Below are 18,759 nucleotides of genomic sequence, written 5' to 3' on the forward strand. Positions count from 1 at the left end.
CTGGGAGGGTGTTTGGGGGCAGGAAAGAGTGCATGGGAAGGGGGCGGGGTGCAGGTTCTGGGACAGAGTTTGGGTGCTGGGTGCAGGCTCTGAGCTGGAGCAAGGGGTGGGGGTGGGGGAAGGGTTGGGGGTGTAGGAGGGGGTGAGGGGTGCAGGCTCTAGGAGAGAGTTTGAGGATGGGGTGCGTGGGAAGGGGGTGGGGTGCAGGCTCTGGGACAGAGTTTGGGTGCTGGGTGCAGGCTCTGAGCTGGAGCAAGGGGTAGGTTTGCAGGAGGGGGTGAGGGGGGCAGGTTCTAGGAGCGAGTTTGAGGGTGGGGTGCTTGGGAAAGGGGTGGGTGTGCAGGCTCTGGGAGGGGGTGGGCAGGTGCAGCGCTTGCCTAGGACTCCTAGACAGGGCGGGCTGGGGGGCATCTGTCTGCTTCTACCCCCAGGCACTGCCCCCACAGCTTCCTATTGGCTGCAGGGGCTCTTGCAGCCGGACACAGACCCACCCCACCCAGAGGCTGCAGGGAGGGGCTGGCAGCCTGTGGAGCGAGCAGGCAGGAAGCTGCACTGCCAGTGGTGGGTGGGGGCCCCAGGCCGTTTTAAATCACCTGGAGGATGCGCAGGGGGAGTGCCTGGGGGCAGAAGGTGGGGCCGAGGGAGAGACCAGGCCTCAAACAGTGCTGGAGCTGGGCCCCAGGCCAGTAATATTCCTGGTGCCCAGGCATCACAGGCCCACAGAACTTGCATACAATAGAGCAGCCCAAAGTCTGCTCCAATTTATACTGGAAACTGACCCAGTGTCCAGAAGCTCCGAAACTGGAGCAGCACTGAGGTGACTTAAAAATCAATCTTTGCCCAACCCCCCAGGACTTGCACCTGCTGCTTCTTGACTCATCTGGTGAATCCTGTCCCCTAGTGTTTAAAGAAGTGTAACCCTTCTGCCCCTCTGAGTTGGCAGCAACAAGGGCTGGGTTCAGTATCCAGGGGTTCCGTTTCAGTAACACAATGCATAACCGGCTTGAGCCCCCACCCAGTGACCTGGGACACTCACATACCACACCCCCCTGGGCGCCTCTAGGAGGCAATACTTCCCCTCTCGCAAGCACGGAGTCTGAGTGTAGCAAAATCTTTTTAATAAAGGAAGGAATCAATGCGGCATCCCACTGGAGAGACACCACAAACAGGGTTATAACACAAACCATAAACAAAAACCCACCTCCAAGTACGTTTGGCACTGTCCTTTTTCCCCTTAGGGTTTTAAGTCCAATCACCCCAAAGTCCAACAACCCAAAAGTCTCTGGTCAATGCCACCGCAGAGTTCGAGAGTTTATCTGTAGAGGTCCCTCCACCCAGCCTGGGTAGAAAGGGGCACCTTACGTGGTCCGGGGCCAACCGCCCTGCCTCTTCGTGGGTTCTGCTTCTGCCTTCTCCACGAACTGCTCCGCTTCACCAGCTGCTCCACTCTGCTCCTCCAGCTGTCCTCAGAAACTGCTCGGCTCCGCTCGCTCTGTGGGCCGCTCCACCCGTCCCACAGCTACTCCACTCTGCCAGCTGCTCTGCTGCCACCAGCTGTCCCGTGGTCTGCTCCAGCCATCCCCGCAACTGCTCCACTCCGCCAGCTGCTCTGTTCCACAGTATAACTTCAGGCTCCCCCACTTACACAGTACTCAGTGCTCTCAGCTCAGTTATTTCAGCTCTTTAGTGATTTCAACTCTTAGTGGGGGAGCCCCAGTACTAGTGCACCATTAGCCCAAAGTGATTTCAGCTCAGTAACCTGTATTTAGATTCTTGAGGGAATAAAAAAAAAAATCAACTCTAACATTCCACAGTGGAGAGAGGAGGGGGTGGAACTGGTGCTTCTAGGGCCACAAGGCGCCTGCACCACCAGGCACAGATACCTGTCCCCAACCTCTCTCAATTCACTGGGTTTTGGAACCCATGTCCCTTGTCTAGCAAGTACCACCCAACTGAGGGTGAATCATTTGTCACCAAGCAGTCCCACAGCTTGGGAGTCTGGGATAGGGTAGGCGTGCCTATGCAAATACACTCTCTGAAATTCTTTCCACCAGATGTCAGGGTAGAGCTTATCCTGACTCTGCTTACAGAAGTTTAAAATGACATTAAGCTACATCAGAAGGTGCTATAGCTCATAGAGAGGGGATGATCTCTCTAGAGAGTTTGTTAAATTAGCTTTTCCTCCTGCATTATTTCTTGCTACACTCTTTTATTTAAAAAAAAACAACAACAAATGAGTAATGCGATCTGCCCTGTCCCTTTCTCTTGAGGGCCAGAGCGAGAAGAGCCACAGACAGTTTCCTGCATGAAAAGAAAAGCCACTAGATTCCACCCAGTGCATAGATGGCTGTAAAAGAGGAAACGGATTTGCAAAATTGCATAATCTTAAACTTTCGTCAGGGAGGAGGGGCCAAACTGGGAGAGAGACAAGCACAGGGACTTTCTCGAAAGTTTACTATGATACTTGGTAGGTCTCTTGGACAAGAGAAGGGCTCAAGGACAGAAAGAGCTTGGCAGGGGATCAGGTAAGTTTGGTTGTTTGTTCGCTTGCTAAAGAGAGGAAGAAGCTTTGAGCTGGGAAGTGCCAGGCTGATCCCTGAGGGGAAGAGAAACTGGTTACAATTTTAAAATGTTTCTGTTGAACCTCTGCCCTGACTGAGACACAAAGCATGGAGTTATTAGAGCCAGGCCGGCTCCTGGGATGGGCTACGGCTGCTTCCAGCCAGCTCTCTCTTTCCTGCACAGCTTTGGAGGAGTCGTCTTCTGGCTGTAACCCCTTCGGCTAGCATCAAAAGTGAAAGAGAAGGCAGAGGGGCAACAGAAGGGAAAGCAGCCAGAAAGGCTGCTTGGGATTCTGGTGAGCCGGTCCCTGTGGGTGGGCTCCTAACATGCAAATACTGGCTCAGAAAAGGAGTGGCTAAGCAGAGGCATACTGTGCCCAGGAGGGCCAGCAGGGAGCAAGGCATTACTCAGTTGTGACCATATGGCCTGCTCCTGACAGGCTTCACAGGGAATTCTCCTCTCCCAGTGTCTGGGAGGAAGGGTGGGCCAGGTGGCAGCGAAGCAGGCCCTCCGATAAAAGGACACATGTGGTCTATTCGTTTTGATGATGGGCCAGTCCCTGAGGTCCTTATTCTCTACTGACTTGGGCTAAACACCCACTGACTCCACAGTGAGTTTCACCTGAGTAAGGGCTGAATTACAAAAAGAAGTGGGGAGCTCAGAGTGGGGCAAATCAGACCAGACTTTCAGCTAGTGTAAATCAGTGTAATTTCATTGAAAACAATGATGATTTACGCCAGCTGAGGATCTGGCTCCTGGAGACTATTACTGCTTTGAACAATGAAAGATAAAGTCATCCTGTAGCAAGTCACACAGCAAGCAGGGTGTGCAGCCTCATGGAGGGAAGGTCCAAGGCACAGCAAACGTGTTTGGCTTGAGACTGTAACTCAGTAACCTTGACACCGCATTGATGTAGCATAGTGTCAGCTATAGAGCACAATAAATTCATGTGTCAATTAATAGCCTTCCTACGCAGAGCATATTTCCTAGCAGCAGTGCAAACCATGGTGAGACATGATAGAACATAGCACATGATATCTAAAATGCAACCATGTGAAGACGTATGGTAAATAGAGTAAAGTGCTCTGTTATAAGAATAAGGGAGGGAGGGAGAGATATAAAACACATATGCTAGGCAAAGGTTTTTCAGAGTCTGTCTGGAAAAGTCTATGAGGGATGGGCAGATTGGTCTGGGAAAACATAAATATCAGAAGCCCTTTTACTCCATCTAATATCTGGGGCCTGATTTTTAGAATTGTGCTGGCAAAAAGTGTGTGTGTGTGTGTGTGTGTTTGTGTGTGTGTGAAATGTAGACGTGCCAATGTGCTAACTGAACAGTATGCCTAATCTTGGCCCTTGTCCAGTTCTTCAGCTAAGGTTTTGAAATATTTGGACACATCTTTGGCCCTTGCAGTTCCTGCCTTGGTGCATAGGGCTTGCACTGCCAGCCTCAGAAGGGTTGGGTGGCTCAGACTAAATTGGCAGAAGAAGCTGACTGCTTAAGTGCTCATCCAAAATGAACCCCAACTGCAAACCTGGGGTGAAAGCCTGCACAAGCCCATGGCACCCTTAGGATTTAAGTTGGACTTAAGCAGAACACTGGGGCTCATGCTAGTCCTCTGCATAGACCTAAATTTCAGCTCCCTGAGAGGTTCATCTGTCACTAGTCAGTGAGGCACAGGTACAGAGAGGCTGTCTCACATGGCAGGGATTGCAGAGAAGAAGGCTCTTGCACCTAAAGGTAGAAAGGGACTGAGAGGGAATTCATCTAATATAAATCCTATCACTTCAAAATAAAAGCGTTAAGGAAAGTAACATCCTCTTCCCATGCCAAAGGGGTGAGGGATTTGCCATCACTGGCCATTTTTAAATCAAGGTTGGATGGATGCTCTAGGTCAAACAGCAGTTATTAGAGGGTGGTCATAATGGTCCCTTCTGGTTTTGGGAGCTAGGAATCCCCCAGGCCAGGGAATGCCATGTTACTGATGGATGAATCCCATTCCTTTTCAGATATGGAGGTAGTGGAGAAGGTCCTGAGTGTGGCTCACATCATCTACGCCCAGTGCGAACAAGTGAAGTGCTGTAAGCACCAGTGCCGCCGTCTCGTGTACCGTGTTCACATCCTGCTGAGGCCTGTGGAGGTCCTCAGGGCACAGCCTCCAAAACAAATCTCCTCCCAGGTAGAAGAGACGCTGCAGCAGCTGCTGGAGACCTTGGAGAAGGCCCAGGAGCTGGTGAAGAAGTACAGCCAGACGAACTGGCTGCAGAAGTTCCTAAAAGCCGGTGATGTCGTGGAGGGGTTTGGACGGGTGAACGAGCGCCTTGGGGATGCTGCTCAAGGGCTCTCGCTCCTGCTGCAGGCTGAGCATAAACAGTCATTCCTCGAGACCTTTCAGCGAGACACCTGCAGCAGGGAGGACAGCCAGGACACCAAGGATGACAAAGCCCTCTGGGAGGAGCTGCTCACAAGTGAATAGGCATTTTTAAGACTCTCACATATCTTACAGTTGAGAATTAGCTGGGATGGCTGGAGCCAGCATGTCCGGCTCCCCTTCCCCTGGCTGCTGCAAGTTTCAGCTTTGGCCTAAGGGTTGCATATTCAAACAGGAACAGACTAAGCCTACAAGGGACCCAGATCAATGATGTGCCATTTGTGTCACAATGTTGTGATGTTGGAAATGTAGTTCTACCACTTCTGTGAGCCCTTCAAGAGCACAGGACCCAGTGCTATTCCTCTACCCTTGATCCAACTGTACCAGCAGATCTATTGCAGGCTAGAGGGCATTGGCACCTACTACATAGGGCACTGGTGTGACCACTGCTGGAATCCTGTGTCCAGTTCTAGTGCCAAACAACTGAAGAAGGATGTTGATAAATTGCAGAGGGGTCAGAGAAGAGCCACAAGAAAGATTAAAGGATTAGAAAATTTGCCTGATAGTGATAGACTCAGGGAGCTCAATCTGTGTACTTTCTCAAAGAGAAAGTTAAGGGACAACTTGATTATCATCTATAAGTACCTATGCGGGGAACAAATATTTAATAACGGGCTCTTCAGTCTAGCAGAGAAAGCTCTAACACGATCCCTTGGGAGTTGAAGCCAGACAAATTCAAACTGGAAATAAGGAGTTAATTAAGCAAGACTAATTAACCACTGGAACAATTTACCTGGGGTTGTGGTGGATTCTCCATCAGACCATTTTAGACCCAAGATGGCATATTTCCCCAAAAGATCTGCCCTAGCGATTATTGTGGGGCAGGTCTCTGGCCTATGCTCTACGGGATCAAACTAGATGATCACAATGGTCCCTCCTGGACTTGGAATCTCTGAATCTAAGAGAAACGTCAGGACTCTGGCTTCTCTGAAGTGATACACTCCAGGTCCAGAAGGGGCTGTGGTTGGACGGGGGTGGTGGGAAGACTGCGCTAGAGCTGTGCCCTTGCAGCTGCAGATTCTGGTTTTAAAGTAGCAAAATAATGGCCCACAAGGAGGAGGTGTTTGTCAGATGTGAGCCAGGAAATGACTGGTGCTGGAAGGAGGATTTTCACAAATGTCTATGTAACCTAGGAGATCCAAGTCCCATGGACTTTCAGTAGGCTCCAAAGTTACAAAAGTGCTACTAAAAATGCCACTCTCAAACCTTCCAAAAGATTTTAGGGGCTAGTAGCTTTCTAAAACCTGGCACAGTGATGGAGGGGGCGATAGCTACCTTGTATAGCACAGCTCTACTCTGAAAAGCAATGATGAAAAAATGGCCCCTTCACACTCAGCAGATCTGCTGCCTCTGTGTTCCGCAGCCAGATTATTATGCTGACAATGAAAGTTCTTCTGCTTTTTACTCCTGTGTTGGCCCTGCTGAATCAACACAGCTTTGAGGGAGGGAGCTAGAGTCGATTCCTTCTTCTGCATTAGTGCTTAGGTACCATGGTGATAGGTGTCTGAGAAAATGGATAGATCTGCGGCATTATTTACTATGTTCCAGTCAGTTACACTGAAGACAATTGGGCTGGGAGAGGTGTTGCTGAGATCCTAATTTGGCTGGCAGGACTCACTCTCAGTGTTGACATGGAGGAAGGGAAGAGCCTAGCATGATTCTCAGATCCAAGGTTGCAGGGCAGATATTTCACACTGGCTCTGGAGTTGTTAAGAGAAAATAAACAGGGAGCCCAGCTGGGCCATTCTCATGGAGTCACTTTTCAGAGTAGAACTGCACTTTAAGCCAGGTGAAAATGTAACAGCATGAAAGGCCAGTCCCACTAAGCCTCAGGGCTGCCCAGAGGGGAGGGCAAGAGGGGAAATTTGCCCCAGGCCCCGAGCTCCGCAGGGGCCCCCACGAGAGTTTTTCGGGGCCCCTGGAGCGGGGTCCTTCACTCGCTTGGGGGCCCCAGAAAATTCTTGCGAGGCCGGGCCCCAGAGCTTCTTCCGCTCCCGGTCTTCGCTGGTGGGGGGGTCCTTCCGCTCCAGGGCGGAAGGGCCCCCCGCCATCGCATTACCGCCGAAGTGGGACCTGCCACCGAAGTGCAACCTGGTCTTCAGCGGTAATTCAGCGGCAGGAGGCCCTTCTGTTCAGGGACCCGCCGCTGAAGTGCCCCGAAGACCCGCGGCGGGGGCCCCCCGCCACCGAATTACCGCCGAAGAGCGGGCTGCACTTCGGCGGCAGGTCCCACTTCGGCGGTAATTCGCCGGCGGGGGGCCCCTGCCACGGGTCTTCAGGGCACTTTAGCAGCGGGTCCCAGAACGGAAGGGCCCCCCGCCGCCGAACAGGGCCGGCTTTAGACATTTCGCTGCGCGGGGGGCCCCCTGCCGCTTGCCAGTCCCACGGCTCCGGTGGACCTCCCGCAGGCATGGTTACGGAGGGTCCCGCGGCTCCGGTGGACCTTCCGCAGGCGTGCCTGCGGATGCTCCACCGGAGCCGTGGGACCAGCGGACCCTCCGCAGGCACGCCTGTGGGAGGTCCACCGGAGCCGCCTGCTGCCGATGGCCCCAGGCCCCTGGAAGACTCTGGGCGCCCTGCTAAGCCTCTCTGGCAGCCCACACAGCCCAGTCTCAGGGCACACCTAGTCAGTGCCCTGGTGCCCAGACCGTATGGAAGGGTCCTATGCCAGGCAACAAACCCCAACGGTGCTCAACAAGCATCTGTCCCACAAGTTCCTTTAATGACCTTGACTTTCTGCTTCTTCCTTTCCCCTAGGAAGTGCGGAGACCAAAGATGCAGTGGATAACGTCCATAAAGACGTCAGACATGTGGGAACAAAGGTGGAGGATGTGGGAAGCAGGGTGGAGGAAGTTCGCCAAATGATGCAAAAGTGTAAGTTACCATCAGACCTCGCTCCCCTTGGGCATACCCCTCCCAGGGAAAGGGCGGCTGTGAACTGCTGACAATGAATATTCATCCTCCAAGCTCAGGGGCAGCAAGTTCACTGGAGGGATTTGCAGTCCTGAGGGATCGGCTTAAGAATAGGTGGAGTACTTGGTGCCTCCGTGGACACCTTCCAACCTCAGCTCTGCCCCCCATGCTGGATGGCTCCTTATTTACCTTGTCAAGCCTGCAAAACCCCACACAACATCCATCCAAGGTCCTCATCCTCCCCACAGCAGAAGCCTTCCCCGGTGTGATTACCATATCGTTAAAGGCTAGATCTCTCCACTGCCACAAAGCACCTCTGTGCTGCCTTTGCATCCCTCCCCACCCCCCCTTCCAGGAGGGCAGGGCTGAATGACCTTCAAGGAGTTTCAGTACTGCTCCGTGCTGGCCACCCTAAGTAGTCAATGATGTGGGTTCAGTCTGCTCCGTTATGTCTTGTCAGCGCTAAGAGCCAGACACAAGCGGACTCAGCCGTTCCCACCTGGCAGGGCAAAGCATCACCTCCAGGCTACTAGGCTAGCTCCTGAGACCCAGCTCCTGCACTATAGTTCTGGTACCTTCTTCTTGATATTGGGCATTAGTGACTCATGACAGGAGAGAAAGTGGGAATAGATGCGCTTTTAATGGTAGCAGGAGTAATAGAAATGGGATGAAATTTGATAGTCCAAAGTGCAAGCTTGTGCACTTACGGACTAACGACTTGAATTATTGCTATGAGCTGGGGACATATCAGTTGGAAGTGACAGAGGAGGAGACAGATCTGGCTGTATGGGTTGATCACAGGGTGATTATAAGGTGCCAATGTGATGCGCTGTGAAAAAGGCTAACACAGTCCTGGAGTGCATCAGGCGAGGTATTTCCAGTAGAGACAGGGAAGTGTTATTGCCATTATACAAGGCACTGGTGAGACCTCACCTGGAATACTGTGTGCAGTTCTGGGATCCCATGCTTCAGAAAGATGAATTCAAACTGGAGGAGGAGCAGAGAAGGGCTACTAGGATGATCTGAGGAATGGAAATCCTACCTTAAGGGAGGAGACTCAAGGGGCTTGGCTTCTTTAGCCTAACAAAACAAAGGCAGAGAGGAAATATAATTGCTGTCTATAAATACATCAGACTGATACATACCAGGGAGGGAGAGGAGTTATTTAACTTACAGGTCAATGTTGGCACAAGAACAAATGGATATAAACTGGCCATCAATGAGTTTAGGCTTGAAATTAGACAAAGGTTTGTTACCATCAGAGGAGTGAGGTTCTGGAACAGCCTTCCCAGGGAACAGTGGGGGCAAAGAACTTAGCTGATTTCAAGGCTGAGCGTGATAAGTTTATAGAGAGGATAGTATGATGAGATTGCCTATAATGTGGCATATGGCCCATTCACTACTGCTGTTAGCAAATATCTCCAATGGTAGGAGATGGACACTAGATGGGGAGGGCTCTGAGTTACTACAGCAAATTTTTTCCCAGGTGTCTGGCTGGTGGGTCTCGTCAACATGCTCAGGATCTAACTGATTGCTGTAAGTGAGGTTGAGAAGGTATTTTCCCCGTGGTCAGATTGGCAGGGACCCTGGAGTGTTTTCACTTTCCTCTGCAGCGTGGGGGACGGGTGACTTGCTGGTTTGAACTAGAGTAAATGGTGGATTCTCTGTAACATGAAGTCTTTAAATCAAGATTTGTGGACTTCAGTCACTCAGCCAGAGGTTATGGGCCTGCAATGTGCAGGAGGTCAGCCTAGATGATCACAGAATCCTAGAATGTCAGGGTTGGAAGAGACCTCAGGAGGTATCTAGTCCAACCCCCTGCTCAAAGCAGGACCAATCCCCAACTAAATCATCCCAGCCAGGGCTTTGAAAAGCCTGACCTTAAAAACCTCTAAGGATGGAGATTCCACCACCTCCCTAGGCAACCCATTCCAGTGCTTCACCACCCTCCTAGTGAAATAGTGTTTCCTAATATCCAACCTAGACCTCCCCCACTGCAACTTGAGATCATTACTCCTTGTTCTGTCATCTGCCACCACTGAGAACAGCCAAGCTCCATACTTTTTGGAACCCCCCTTCAGGTAGATGAAGGCTGCTATCAAATCCCCCCTCACTCTTCTCTTCTGCAAACTAAACAAGCCCAGTTCCCTCAGCCTCTCCTCATAAGTCATGTGCTCCAGCCCCCTAATCATTTTTGTTGCCCTCCGCTGGACTCTCCAATTTGTTAACATCTTTTCAGTAGTGGGGGGGCCCAAAACTGGATGCAATACTCCAGATGTGGCCTCACCAGTGCCGAATAGAGGGAATAATCACTTCCCTTGATCTGTTGGCAATGCTCCTACTATTACAGCCTAATATGCCATTAGCCTTCTTGGCAACAAGGGCACACTGCTGACTCATAATGACTCATGATAGTCCTTTCTGGCCTTAAAGTCTCAGTCTATGAGAAAAAACCCTGAAATTTCACTGTGTAGGCCTTGTTCTCCATTATGGCACAGTTTCAACTACATATAGCAGCTGTATAGGACACGTGGAGCTCTCTCCACCCCACATTCGTTTATCCAGAGACAAATCATAACAGGCCACTGTGTCTCCAAAGTAGGAACGTATGTGGGAAGATGCCATTGAATCATTACATCTGGATGCTGTGGTGATAAGCATGGTATAAAAAACTTGTTGGCTAGATTAGGTCAAGTGCCTTCATCCATACAGCAAGTTATTTCTCCTACAGGCTGGGAGGGCAGAGAGAGGTTTGGTCTGCACTTAAAAGTTATATCAGCATAGCTACATCAGTCAGGGATGTGCGGAGGGAAACCTCAACCTGACTGACACAGCTATGCTGACAAAAACCCCAGGATAGACACAGCTATGCTGATGAAAGCTGTTGACATAGTTAATGTCATTTGGGGAGAGGGTATTTCTACACCAGCAGAAAAACTCCTTCTGTCATCATACACTGTACCAGCAAAAGGGCACTGTGCTGGCATGGACTCCACAGTGTAGCCGTAAACAGATAGAGGAAGAGATTTCTTATCAAGAACATCATTTAACACCCCTTCTCTTTGTTTCCCTTTGTCCCAGTGCAGGATGCAGTCATGAAAAAGGACAATGCTGTTCCAAGAGAGGAAATCACTGAGATTAGGATGGAGGATCTCACTAAGACCTCATGGACCTTCCTGATGGAATCCAAAAGCCACACGCTCTACAAAGGAGAATTCTACAAGTACCCTGTTGCCATCAAAGTCTTCAAAAACCCTGTGATCACCTCCACCGAGTGAGTTATTTAGTGAAGGTCCCAACAAGAAAGTAACTACTGAGGAGGGGACGGCTGTCATCCTCTCCCTCAATTACTGAGAAATGCCTTGACACTTGAAGAAAGGGGGTTCTTCAGCTGGGAGACAACCTGGCCACTGACAAAGTAGCTTTGCTTTCTCCCTGCTAAAGTTGATAGCAAAACACTGCTGCTCTCTGTGTGGGTCTGTCTGGTGTTATGCAGCACTGCACATAACCCAGAACCTTTATATAGCAGGGTGGGCGGGGTAAGAACCACAAAGATGAGGGAAACCAAAAGCAGCAATCTAACTATAATAACTCAAACCAGGGGAGGGCAAACTATGGCCCAGGGGCCGCATCTGGCTCTTCAGATGTTTTAATCTAGCCCTCCAGCTCCCACTGGAGGGCGGGGTCCAGGACTTGCTCTGCTCTGGCGCTGCAGCCAGGGAGCAGGATTGGGTGCCTGCCCCACTCCGTTCATGCTGTGGCTCCACACAGCTTCTGGAAGCAGCAGCATGTCCTGTCTCTGACTCCTATACATAAGGGCAGCAAAGGGGTTCCATTCCACATGCTGCCTCCACCCCAAACACCACCCCCACAGCTCCCATTGGCTGGGAACCATGGCCAATGGGAGCTGCAGGGGTGGCACCTGCAGACGGGGCAACGTGCAGAGCTGCCTGGCTGTGCCTCTGCATATGAGCCAGAAAGGGGACATGCCGCTGCTTCCGGGAGCTGATTGAGGTAAGCGCTACCCAGCTCCTGCACCCCAACCCCTTCCCATGCCCCAACCACCTGCCTCAGCCCTGATTCCCCCTCCCCAGAGCCCACACCGCTAGCTGGAGTTCTGACCCTCTCCTGCACCCCAGCCAGGGCCGGTGCAAGCATATTTTGCACCCTAGGCGAAACTTCCATCTTGCGCCCCCCCCCCCCAAAATCACATACATTATAGACAATACACAGTCACAGAGTAAGATGTTATAATTTAGAATTTATGTTTCTGCGCTTTAAGATTAGCAAATTTAGAAACAAGTTCCTCCAAGTCAATGCTGTGAGCAATGTCATGTTCTAGTGACAAAGTAGATAGCCCAACAAGTATTTGTTGCAACATTGATGTTCGCATGTATGTTTTTATCAATTTGAGCTTCGAGAAGCTTCGCTCATCACTGGCCACAGAAACTGGGAGAATCAAGAGGATGCGAAGAGCAATAACTGTGTTACGGACACTATCTGTCAGCTGGGGGTCAGGGCTGTGGGGAAGATGGGGTCAGGGGGTTTCCAGCTCAGAGAGACTAGGCTCGGAGCTGGGGGTCAGGGCTGTGGGGCGGATGGTCAGGGGGTTTCCAGCTCAGAGGGACTGGGCTCGGAGCTGGGGGTCAGGGCTGTGGGGGGGGATGGGGTGAGGGGGTTTCCAGCTCAGAGGGACTAGGCTCGGAGCTGGGGGTCAGGGCTGTGGGGGAGATGGGGTGAGGGGGTTTCCAGCTCAGAGGGACTAGGCTCGGAGCTGGGGGTCAGGGCTGTGGGGCGGATGGTCAGGGGGTTTCCAGCTCAGAGGGACTGGGCTCGGAGCTGGGGGTCAGGGCTGTGGGGGGGATGGGGTGAGGGGGTTTCCAGCTCAGAGGGACTAGGCTCACAGCTGGGGGTCAGGGCTGTGGGGAAGATGGGGTCAAGGAGTTTCCAGCTCAGAGGGACTGGGCTCGGAGCTGGGGGTCAGAGCTGTGGGGGGGGTGGGGTCGAAGGGGGTTTCCAGCTCAGAAGGACTAGGCTAGGAGCTGGGGGTCAGGGCTGTGGGGGGGATGGGGTCAGGGGGTGCCTGGGGGCACTGGGGCAGCTCAGCTCTGCAGGCTGCTGTTCTCTCCAGCCATCCAGGCACAAGGGGAGCAGGAGCAGGGACCAGCTAAGGACCAAGGGGGCAGGAGCACAGGCACCTGAGGCCGACCTGTGGGGAGGCACTTGCTTACCTTGCCCAATGCATGAGCGCTAGGGTCCTCTTTCTTCCTCCGCTCCACCAGACCACTGCTGAGGCTCTTTTCTTCTCCTGCCCCTCGCTGGGGCTGACGTGAAGGTTGAGCCAGGGGGCAGCCCCTGCTTTCCTCCAGAAGCCCTGGTGTCGTGCTGCCCTCGCAGGGCTCCTGCCACGTGCCCTAAGCAGAGCTGTGCACCTCTGCCCAGCCGCCGGCTCCCCCGCTGGCCACGAGAAAAATAGCACAGGCTGGAGCCCCTGCTCTGGGAGGGAGAGGGATTCTGAGCCTCTGCCTGCAGCCCAGGGATTCCCCTGGGTCAGCGCGCCGCGGGCAGCCTGAACCTCTGGGCTGCCGCGGCTGCGCCCTGATCCGGGGGGGCCCTGGGCTGCCGGCTGTTGCTGTGGCGTGCTGACCCAGGGGACACCCTGGGCTGCCGGCGGCCGCTGCCAACAGCAGCTCAGACTCCCTCTCTGTCCCAGCAGCAGCGGCTGCTCAACCATTTAAAAAAAATTGGGGGGCGCCGCTTTTTGGTGCCCCCAAATCTTGGTGCCCTAGGCAACTGCCTAGTCCACCTAAATGGTTGCACCGGCCCTGACCCCAACCCCCAATTCCATGAGCATTCATGACCTGCCATACAATTTCCATACCCAGATGTGGCCTTTGGGCCAAAAAGTTTGTCCACCCCTGACTCATACACTAGAACTTGTCCTGTGGGGAGAGGGCATAGAATCATAGAATATCAGGGTTGGAAGGGACCTCAGGAGGTATCTAGTCCAACCCCCTGCTCAAAGCAGGACCAGTCCCCAACTAAATCATCCAACCAGGGCTCTGTGAAGCCTGACCTTAAAAACCTCTAAGGAAGGAGATTCCATCATCTCCCTAGGTAACCCATTCCAGTGCTTCACCAGCCTCCTAGTGAAAAAGTTTTTCCTAATATCCAACCTAAACCTCCCCCACTGCAACTTGAGACCATTACTCCTTGTTCTGTCATCTGCTACCACTGAGAACAGTCTAGTTCCATCCCCTTTGAAACTCCCCTTTCAGGTAGTTGAAAGCAGCTATCAAATCCCCCTCATTCTTCTCTTTTGCAGACTAAACAATCCCAGTTCCCTCAGCTTCTCCTCATAAGTCATGTGATCCAGCCCCCTAATCATTTTTGTTGCCCTCTGCTGGACTCTTTCCAATTTTTCCACATCTTTCTTGTAGTGTGGGGCCCAAAACTGGACACAGTACTCCAGATGAGGCCTCACCAATGTCGTACAGAGGGGAATGATCACATCCCTGGTAATGCCCCTACTTATACAGCCCAAAATGCCATTAGCCTTCTTGGCAACAAGGGCACACTGTTGACTCATATCCAGCTTCTCATCCACTGTAACCCCTAGGTCCTTTTCTGCAGAACTGCTGCCTAGCCACTTGGTCCCTGGTCTGTAGCAGTGCATGGGATTCTTCCGTCCTAAGCGCAGGACTCTGCACTTGTCCTTGTTGAACCTCATCAGGTTTCTTTTGGCCCAGTCCTCTAATTTGTCTAGGTCCCTCTGTATCCTATTCCTACCCTCCATGTCGGGCAGGATCCTGAGGTTGTCTCCTAGTCTGCCTGGAAAATGCAATGGGATCTGATTTCCAAAAGTGCAGCTCCAGGAGATGGACACAAGGGACTTCACTGGAGTTTACACACAAACAGGACATCCTTGTTGGATGCAGAAGGCCCAAGTTGATAGGCTGTGGGAGAATTTAAGCCCATTACTCTGTTTAACTTAGTTTTCCTTCCCCAAAGATCAGGCCCCAAGAACTCACCAGCTGACACATCCCAGCATTCCTTCTGCTGGTGCCATCACATCTGCCATTCATCTTCGGACATGGCGTCTTGCTATGCTGGGGTCTGTGGGAGAGAGTTGTTTGCTTTCTTCCTCCCAATATTCAGAGGTTCTCTGCAGTTTTCAAGGAACCCTGGCAGGTGAAGGGTATTGAAAAGAAAATGCCAGGGGAATGGACATGCATTGCTCCTCACAAGCACAGACACTGGGCTCCAGTGCCAATGGCTGCCACATCGCTAGCAAGGTGCATGCTGGGAAGTCTCACTGAGCAGGAAACCAGTGATCTCCTTAGGTGGCTACTCTTTAGAGAACTAGAAAGATAGCAAAATGCAGTTAAAGTGGGATATGTGTGCTTGCTCTCTGCTATACTTCAGGCTTGGGGAGGAAGCCTGGAGTGGGGATGGAGGCCATGTCACCGGGATTAGCCCCACCGTCGGACTGTATTGGAGGAGGGGGCTGTTCCTGCCTCACCAGCTCCCACAGACCTGCACTGCCCAGAGACCTGATTGCTCTACTGCCTGTTGCAGGAAAGTGAGGGAGATTTTCAGGAAGGAGATTGAAACCATGAAGAAATTTGAGTCTCCGAACATCCTTCGCATGTATGGGATCTGCATCGACGAGAGAGGTAAGGGGTCCCGGGGTGGTGGGATCTCAGTCACTGACTCTCCACAGCATGCTCCCATTTCACCTCTTTGCACCCATCTCCTAGCAAAGCATTTGTCACCTGCTGCTGCACAACTGGAAGGGCTTGTGTGACAAAGTGGGAATGTTCTTAATGTTTTCTCTGAATACTGTGTGGGTGCTTCAGTTTCCCCTGTGCATTTCTCAAGTATCTAGGTGTTGGAATAAGGGTGTGTGATTGTTGCAGAGCCTTAGAGGGCCAGTGTTATGCTGTTTGCACAGAGAATGGCTGGCACCCTGTCTCCTGGCAACTGATGGCCTGGGTCCCTCCCCTGCAAAGGTGCCAACTGAAGGTGTTGGAGAATAAAGAGTCCTAACATCTTGTTTGCTTTTTTGACCGCCTTTGCGCACTGTGTGGATATCTTCAGAGAACTATCCACAATGATGCCAAGATGTTTTTCCTGACTCGTAGCTAAATTAGCCCCCATCATATTGTATGTAGAGTTGGGGTTATTTTTTCCAATGTGCATTACTTTACATTTATCCGCATTAAATTTCATTTGCCATTTAATAAAGGAGGGAAACAATGCGGCATCACATTGGAGAAACACCACAAACAGGATTATAACACAAACCATAAGCAAAAACCCACCTCCAAGTTTGTTTGGCAATGTCCTTTCCCTCTTAGGGTCTTAAGTCCAATCACCCCAAAGTCCAACAACCCACTAGTCTCTGGTCAGTGCCACCCCACAGTTCAAAAGTTTATCTGCAGAGTTTTACTCCCCCAGCCTGGGTGGAAATGGGACGGGGCACACAGGATGTTAAGGGGCACCTTATGTGGGCCAGGGCCAACTGCTCTGCCTCTCCGTGGAGTTCTGCTGCAGCCTTCACCACAACCAGCTCCACCACACCAGCTGTGCCGCTCCTCCAGCTGTCTGTGCAAACCACTTCAGTCTGCTCACTGCTCCATGGGCTGCTCCAACATGCTGCAAACTGCTCTGCTCTGCCAGCCACTTAATGATAGGTCTTCAGGCTCCGCCACTAGTTAACACAGCACTCAGTGATCTCAGCTCAGTAAGCTTAGCTCTTTTAGTGATTTCAGCTTTTAGTGATTTCAGCTTGCAGTAGGGGAGCCCTGGTACTGGTGCACCATTGGTCAAACATGAATTCAGCTCAGCAGTCTCTAGATGGACTCCTAATGAAATCAAAATTAGCTCTACTCTTCAACAGTGGAGAGAGGAGGATATGCAATTGGTCTTCCAAGCCCTCAAAGGGGGGGAGGGGGAGTGGGGCCTATACCATCAAGTACACACACCAATCCCCACCTCTCTCATTTCAGTGGGTTTTGGCACCCATTTCCCCTGTCTAGCAAGTGCTACTTAATTGATATTGAGACATCTCTGTCATAAAGCAGTCTCATAGTTCCTCATTCACATAATCAGGGTGACACTTTATTCCTTCCTTCCTTCCTAACAAAGAAATTGGGGATCCCAGAGCTGTCAAAATAACCATCCCAGTCTGCCGTGGGCTATGCTAGATGGGTTGGGTGTGCCAATGCAAATACCTAAAATTCCTTTCCACACTCCCCATAATTCACCACCAGATGTCAGGGTAGGGCTCATCCTGACTCTTCTTACAATCGTGCAGCTGGAGGATGATGACCGCTCTAAGGAGCAGATTCCTGACCCAAATGGGACTACAAGAGGATCTAGGGGTAGCTGGAGGGGTAGTCAGGCATCCCCAAGACTATTGTCCCTGACCAGACGGGGATCTTTATGATCAGGTTCCCCATCAGGGGCTCGGAGACGGATGGGATTGGAGCTGAGTCCGAGAGAGTGAGAGGACCATGAGATAGTGAGAGCCCAAGAAAGAGCTGCAGGAGAAGCAGCTGCAGCATGGACTGGCGATGGTGGAGTGGAGAGGCATAGGGGGCTTCCCAAGAGTGAGTGGGGATAGACCCCGGGCTGCTAGTTTTGCAGGGAACTTCGATACTAAATTGCTGCCCCTGTTTAAGGAGGAGGGGATGTGGATGCCCACCACACTGCCTTCAAGCAGGCTGGCGATTTGAACCAGGGGGACCCTGCAGAAAAGCCCTGGTATCTAGCTCCCTTGCTGGGTCCCAAGGCCATAGACGCTGTCAGCCAGATGGGTGGAGTGGTGGACAGGCTCCCACTCCTGGCCTGGGCCTATATGTTTTCAGGGAGTCTCCTGGGCTCAGGCCTCTCAGACCCCCAGTGGGAGCGGAAGGTGGGGGTCAGTGGGGAGATCTGCCTGGGGTGGCGAAACCCTGGGACAGAGAGAACTGTTGTCAGGCCCCAAGTGGTGCAGCCCCACCAGATGCTGAAGGGTTGTGTGATATGGGTGAAGGTCCCAGGGATGAAGCCCCTCACCCTGCCTATGGCCCAGATCCTTGTACAGACACAGGAGGGGTCAGGCTGGTTGGTAGTTGGGGTTCTCCAGGATATCAGCTGTGTGATCCTATTTGGGGGTGACTGTGTCTCTTTGGGACAGGATCCAGGCCCTGCTCCTGTAACGGCTGAGAATTTGAATTTGAATCCAAGGAACCAGTTGGCTAGGATGGAAATGGTCAGTGAAAATGCGAATGACCTGGCTGGCAGGGGGGAGGAGCTGCTGGGTTCAGGATACCTGCCTACTTGTAACCAGACCCCTGGGGCTGAGTGGGAGGGAGAGATGCTCCCTGCCCCCCTGTACACCAGAGAGGGGGCTCACGCTGGCTCTGACGCTGTAAGAAAAGGAGAGAGCTCGCTGCCTGCCCCCACTGGGACAGCAAGGGCAGCGCTGAGCATGGTGGAAGTTGAGACCCCAGCTGAGTGGGGGGATACACAGGCAGGGCAGGTTGGCTGCCAACCAGGTTTGCCTGGTCCAGACTTGCTGCTGGGAAGTGATCTCACAGCAGGGAGGGAGCTACCAGGGACAAGGATCAGGGGGCTGTGACCCCAGGCCCAGCCAGCGAGAGGGAGCAGGTCCCACTCCCTGCCCCAGCAGCTGGATCCCAGACCGAGCTGCAGAGGGATCCCTCCTTGGAGAAGCTGAGGGAACTTGCTGGCCACAGCGCTTCAAGCCCCCTTGGAGAAGGCTGCAGGGACAGAGTCCTGCGGAGGAGGGATTCCTGTACCGGGAATGGGCTCCCCAAGGGGAAGTAGAACTGGGGGGAATCAG

At 52.3% G+C, this 18,759-nt stretch overlaps 1 protein-coding gene across 2 annotated transcripts in view; it reads left to right on the top strand.

Moving 5' to 3' along the window:
- Positions 1–2,058: 2,058 nt before the first annotated feature.
- The window catches only part of MLKL (mixed lineage kinase domain like pseudokinase), a 37,023-nt gene continuing 20,322 nt past the window's right edge, over positions 2,059–18,759 (top strand). The window contains exons 1-5 of one of the 2 annotated variants that reach the window (XM_030582140.1): positions 2,059–2,525; positions 4,573–5,031; positions 7,752–7,868; positions 10,989–11,181; positions 15,486–15,583. In XM_030582140.1, coding sequence (XP_030438000.1) covers positions 4,575–5,031; positions 7,752–7,868; positions 10,989–11,181; positions 15,486–15,583 — 865 coding nt within the window. In that variant the 5' untranslated portion in view covers positions 2,059–2,525; positions 4,573–4,574. Of the gene's footprint in view, positions 2,526–4,413; positions 5,032–7,751; positions 7,869–10,988; positions 11,182–15,485; positions 15,584–18,759 lie in introns of those variants that run through there. The other variant, XM_030582139.1, reaches the window with a different exon arrangement.

Source organism: Gopherus evgoodei, chromosome 12 (genome assembly GCF_007399415.2).
Source record: "Gopherus evgoodei ecotype Sinaloan lineage chromosome 12, rGopEvg1_v1.p, whole genome shotgun sequence".
NCBI classification, from domain to species: Eukaryota; Metazoa; Chordata; order Testudines; family Testudinidae; genus Gopherus; species Gopherus evgoodei.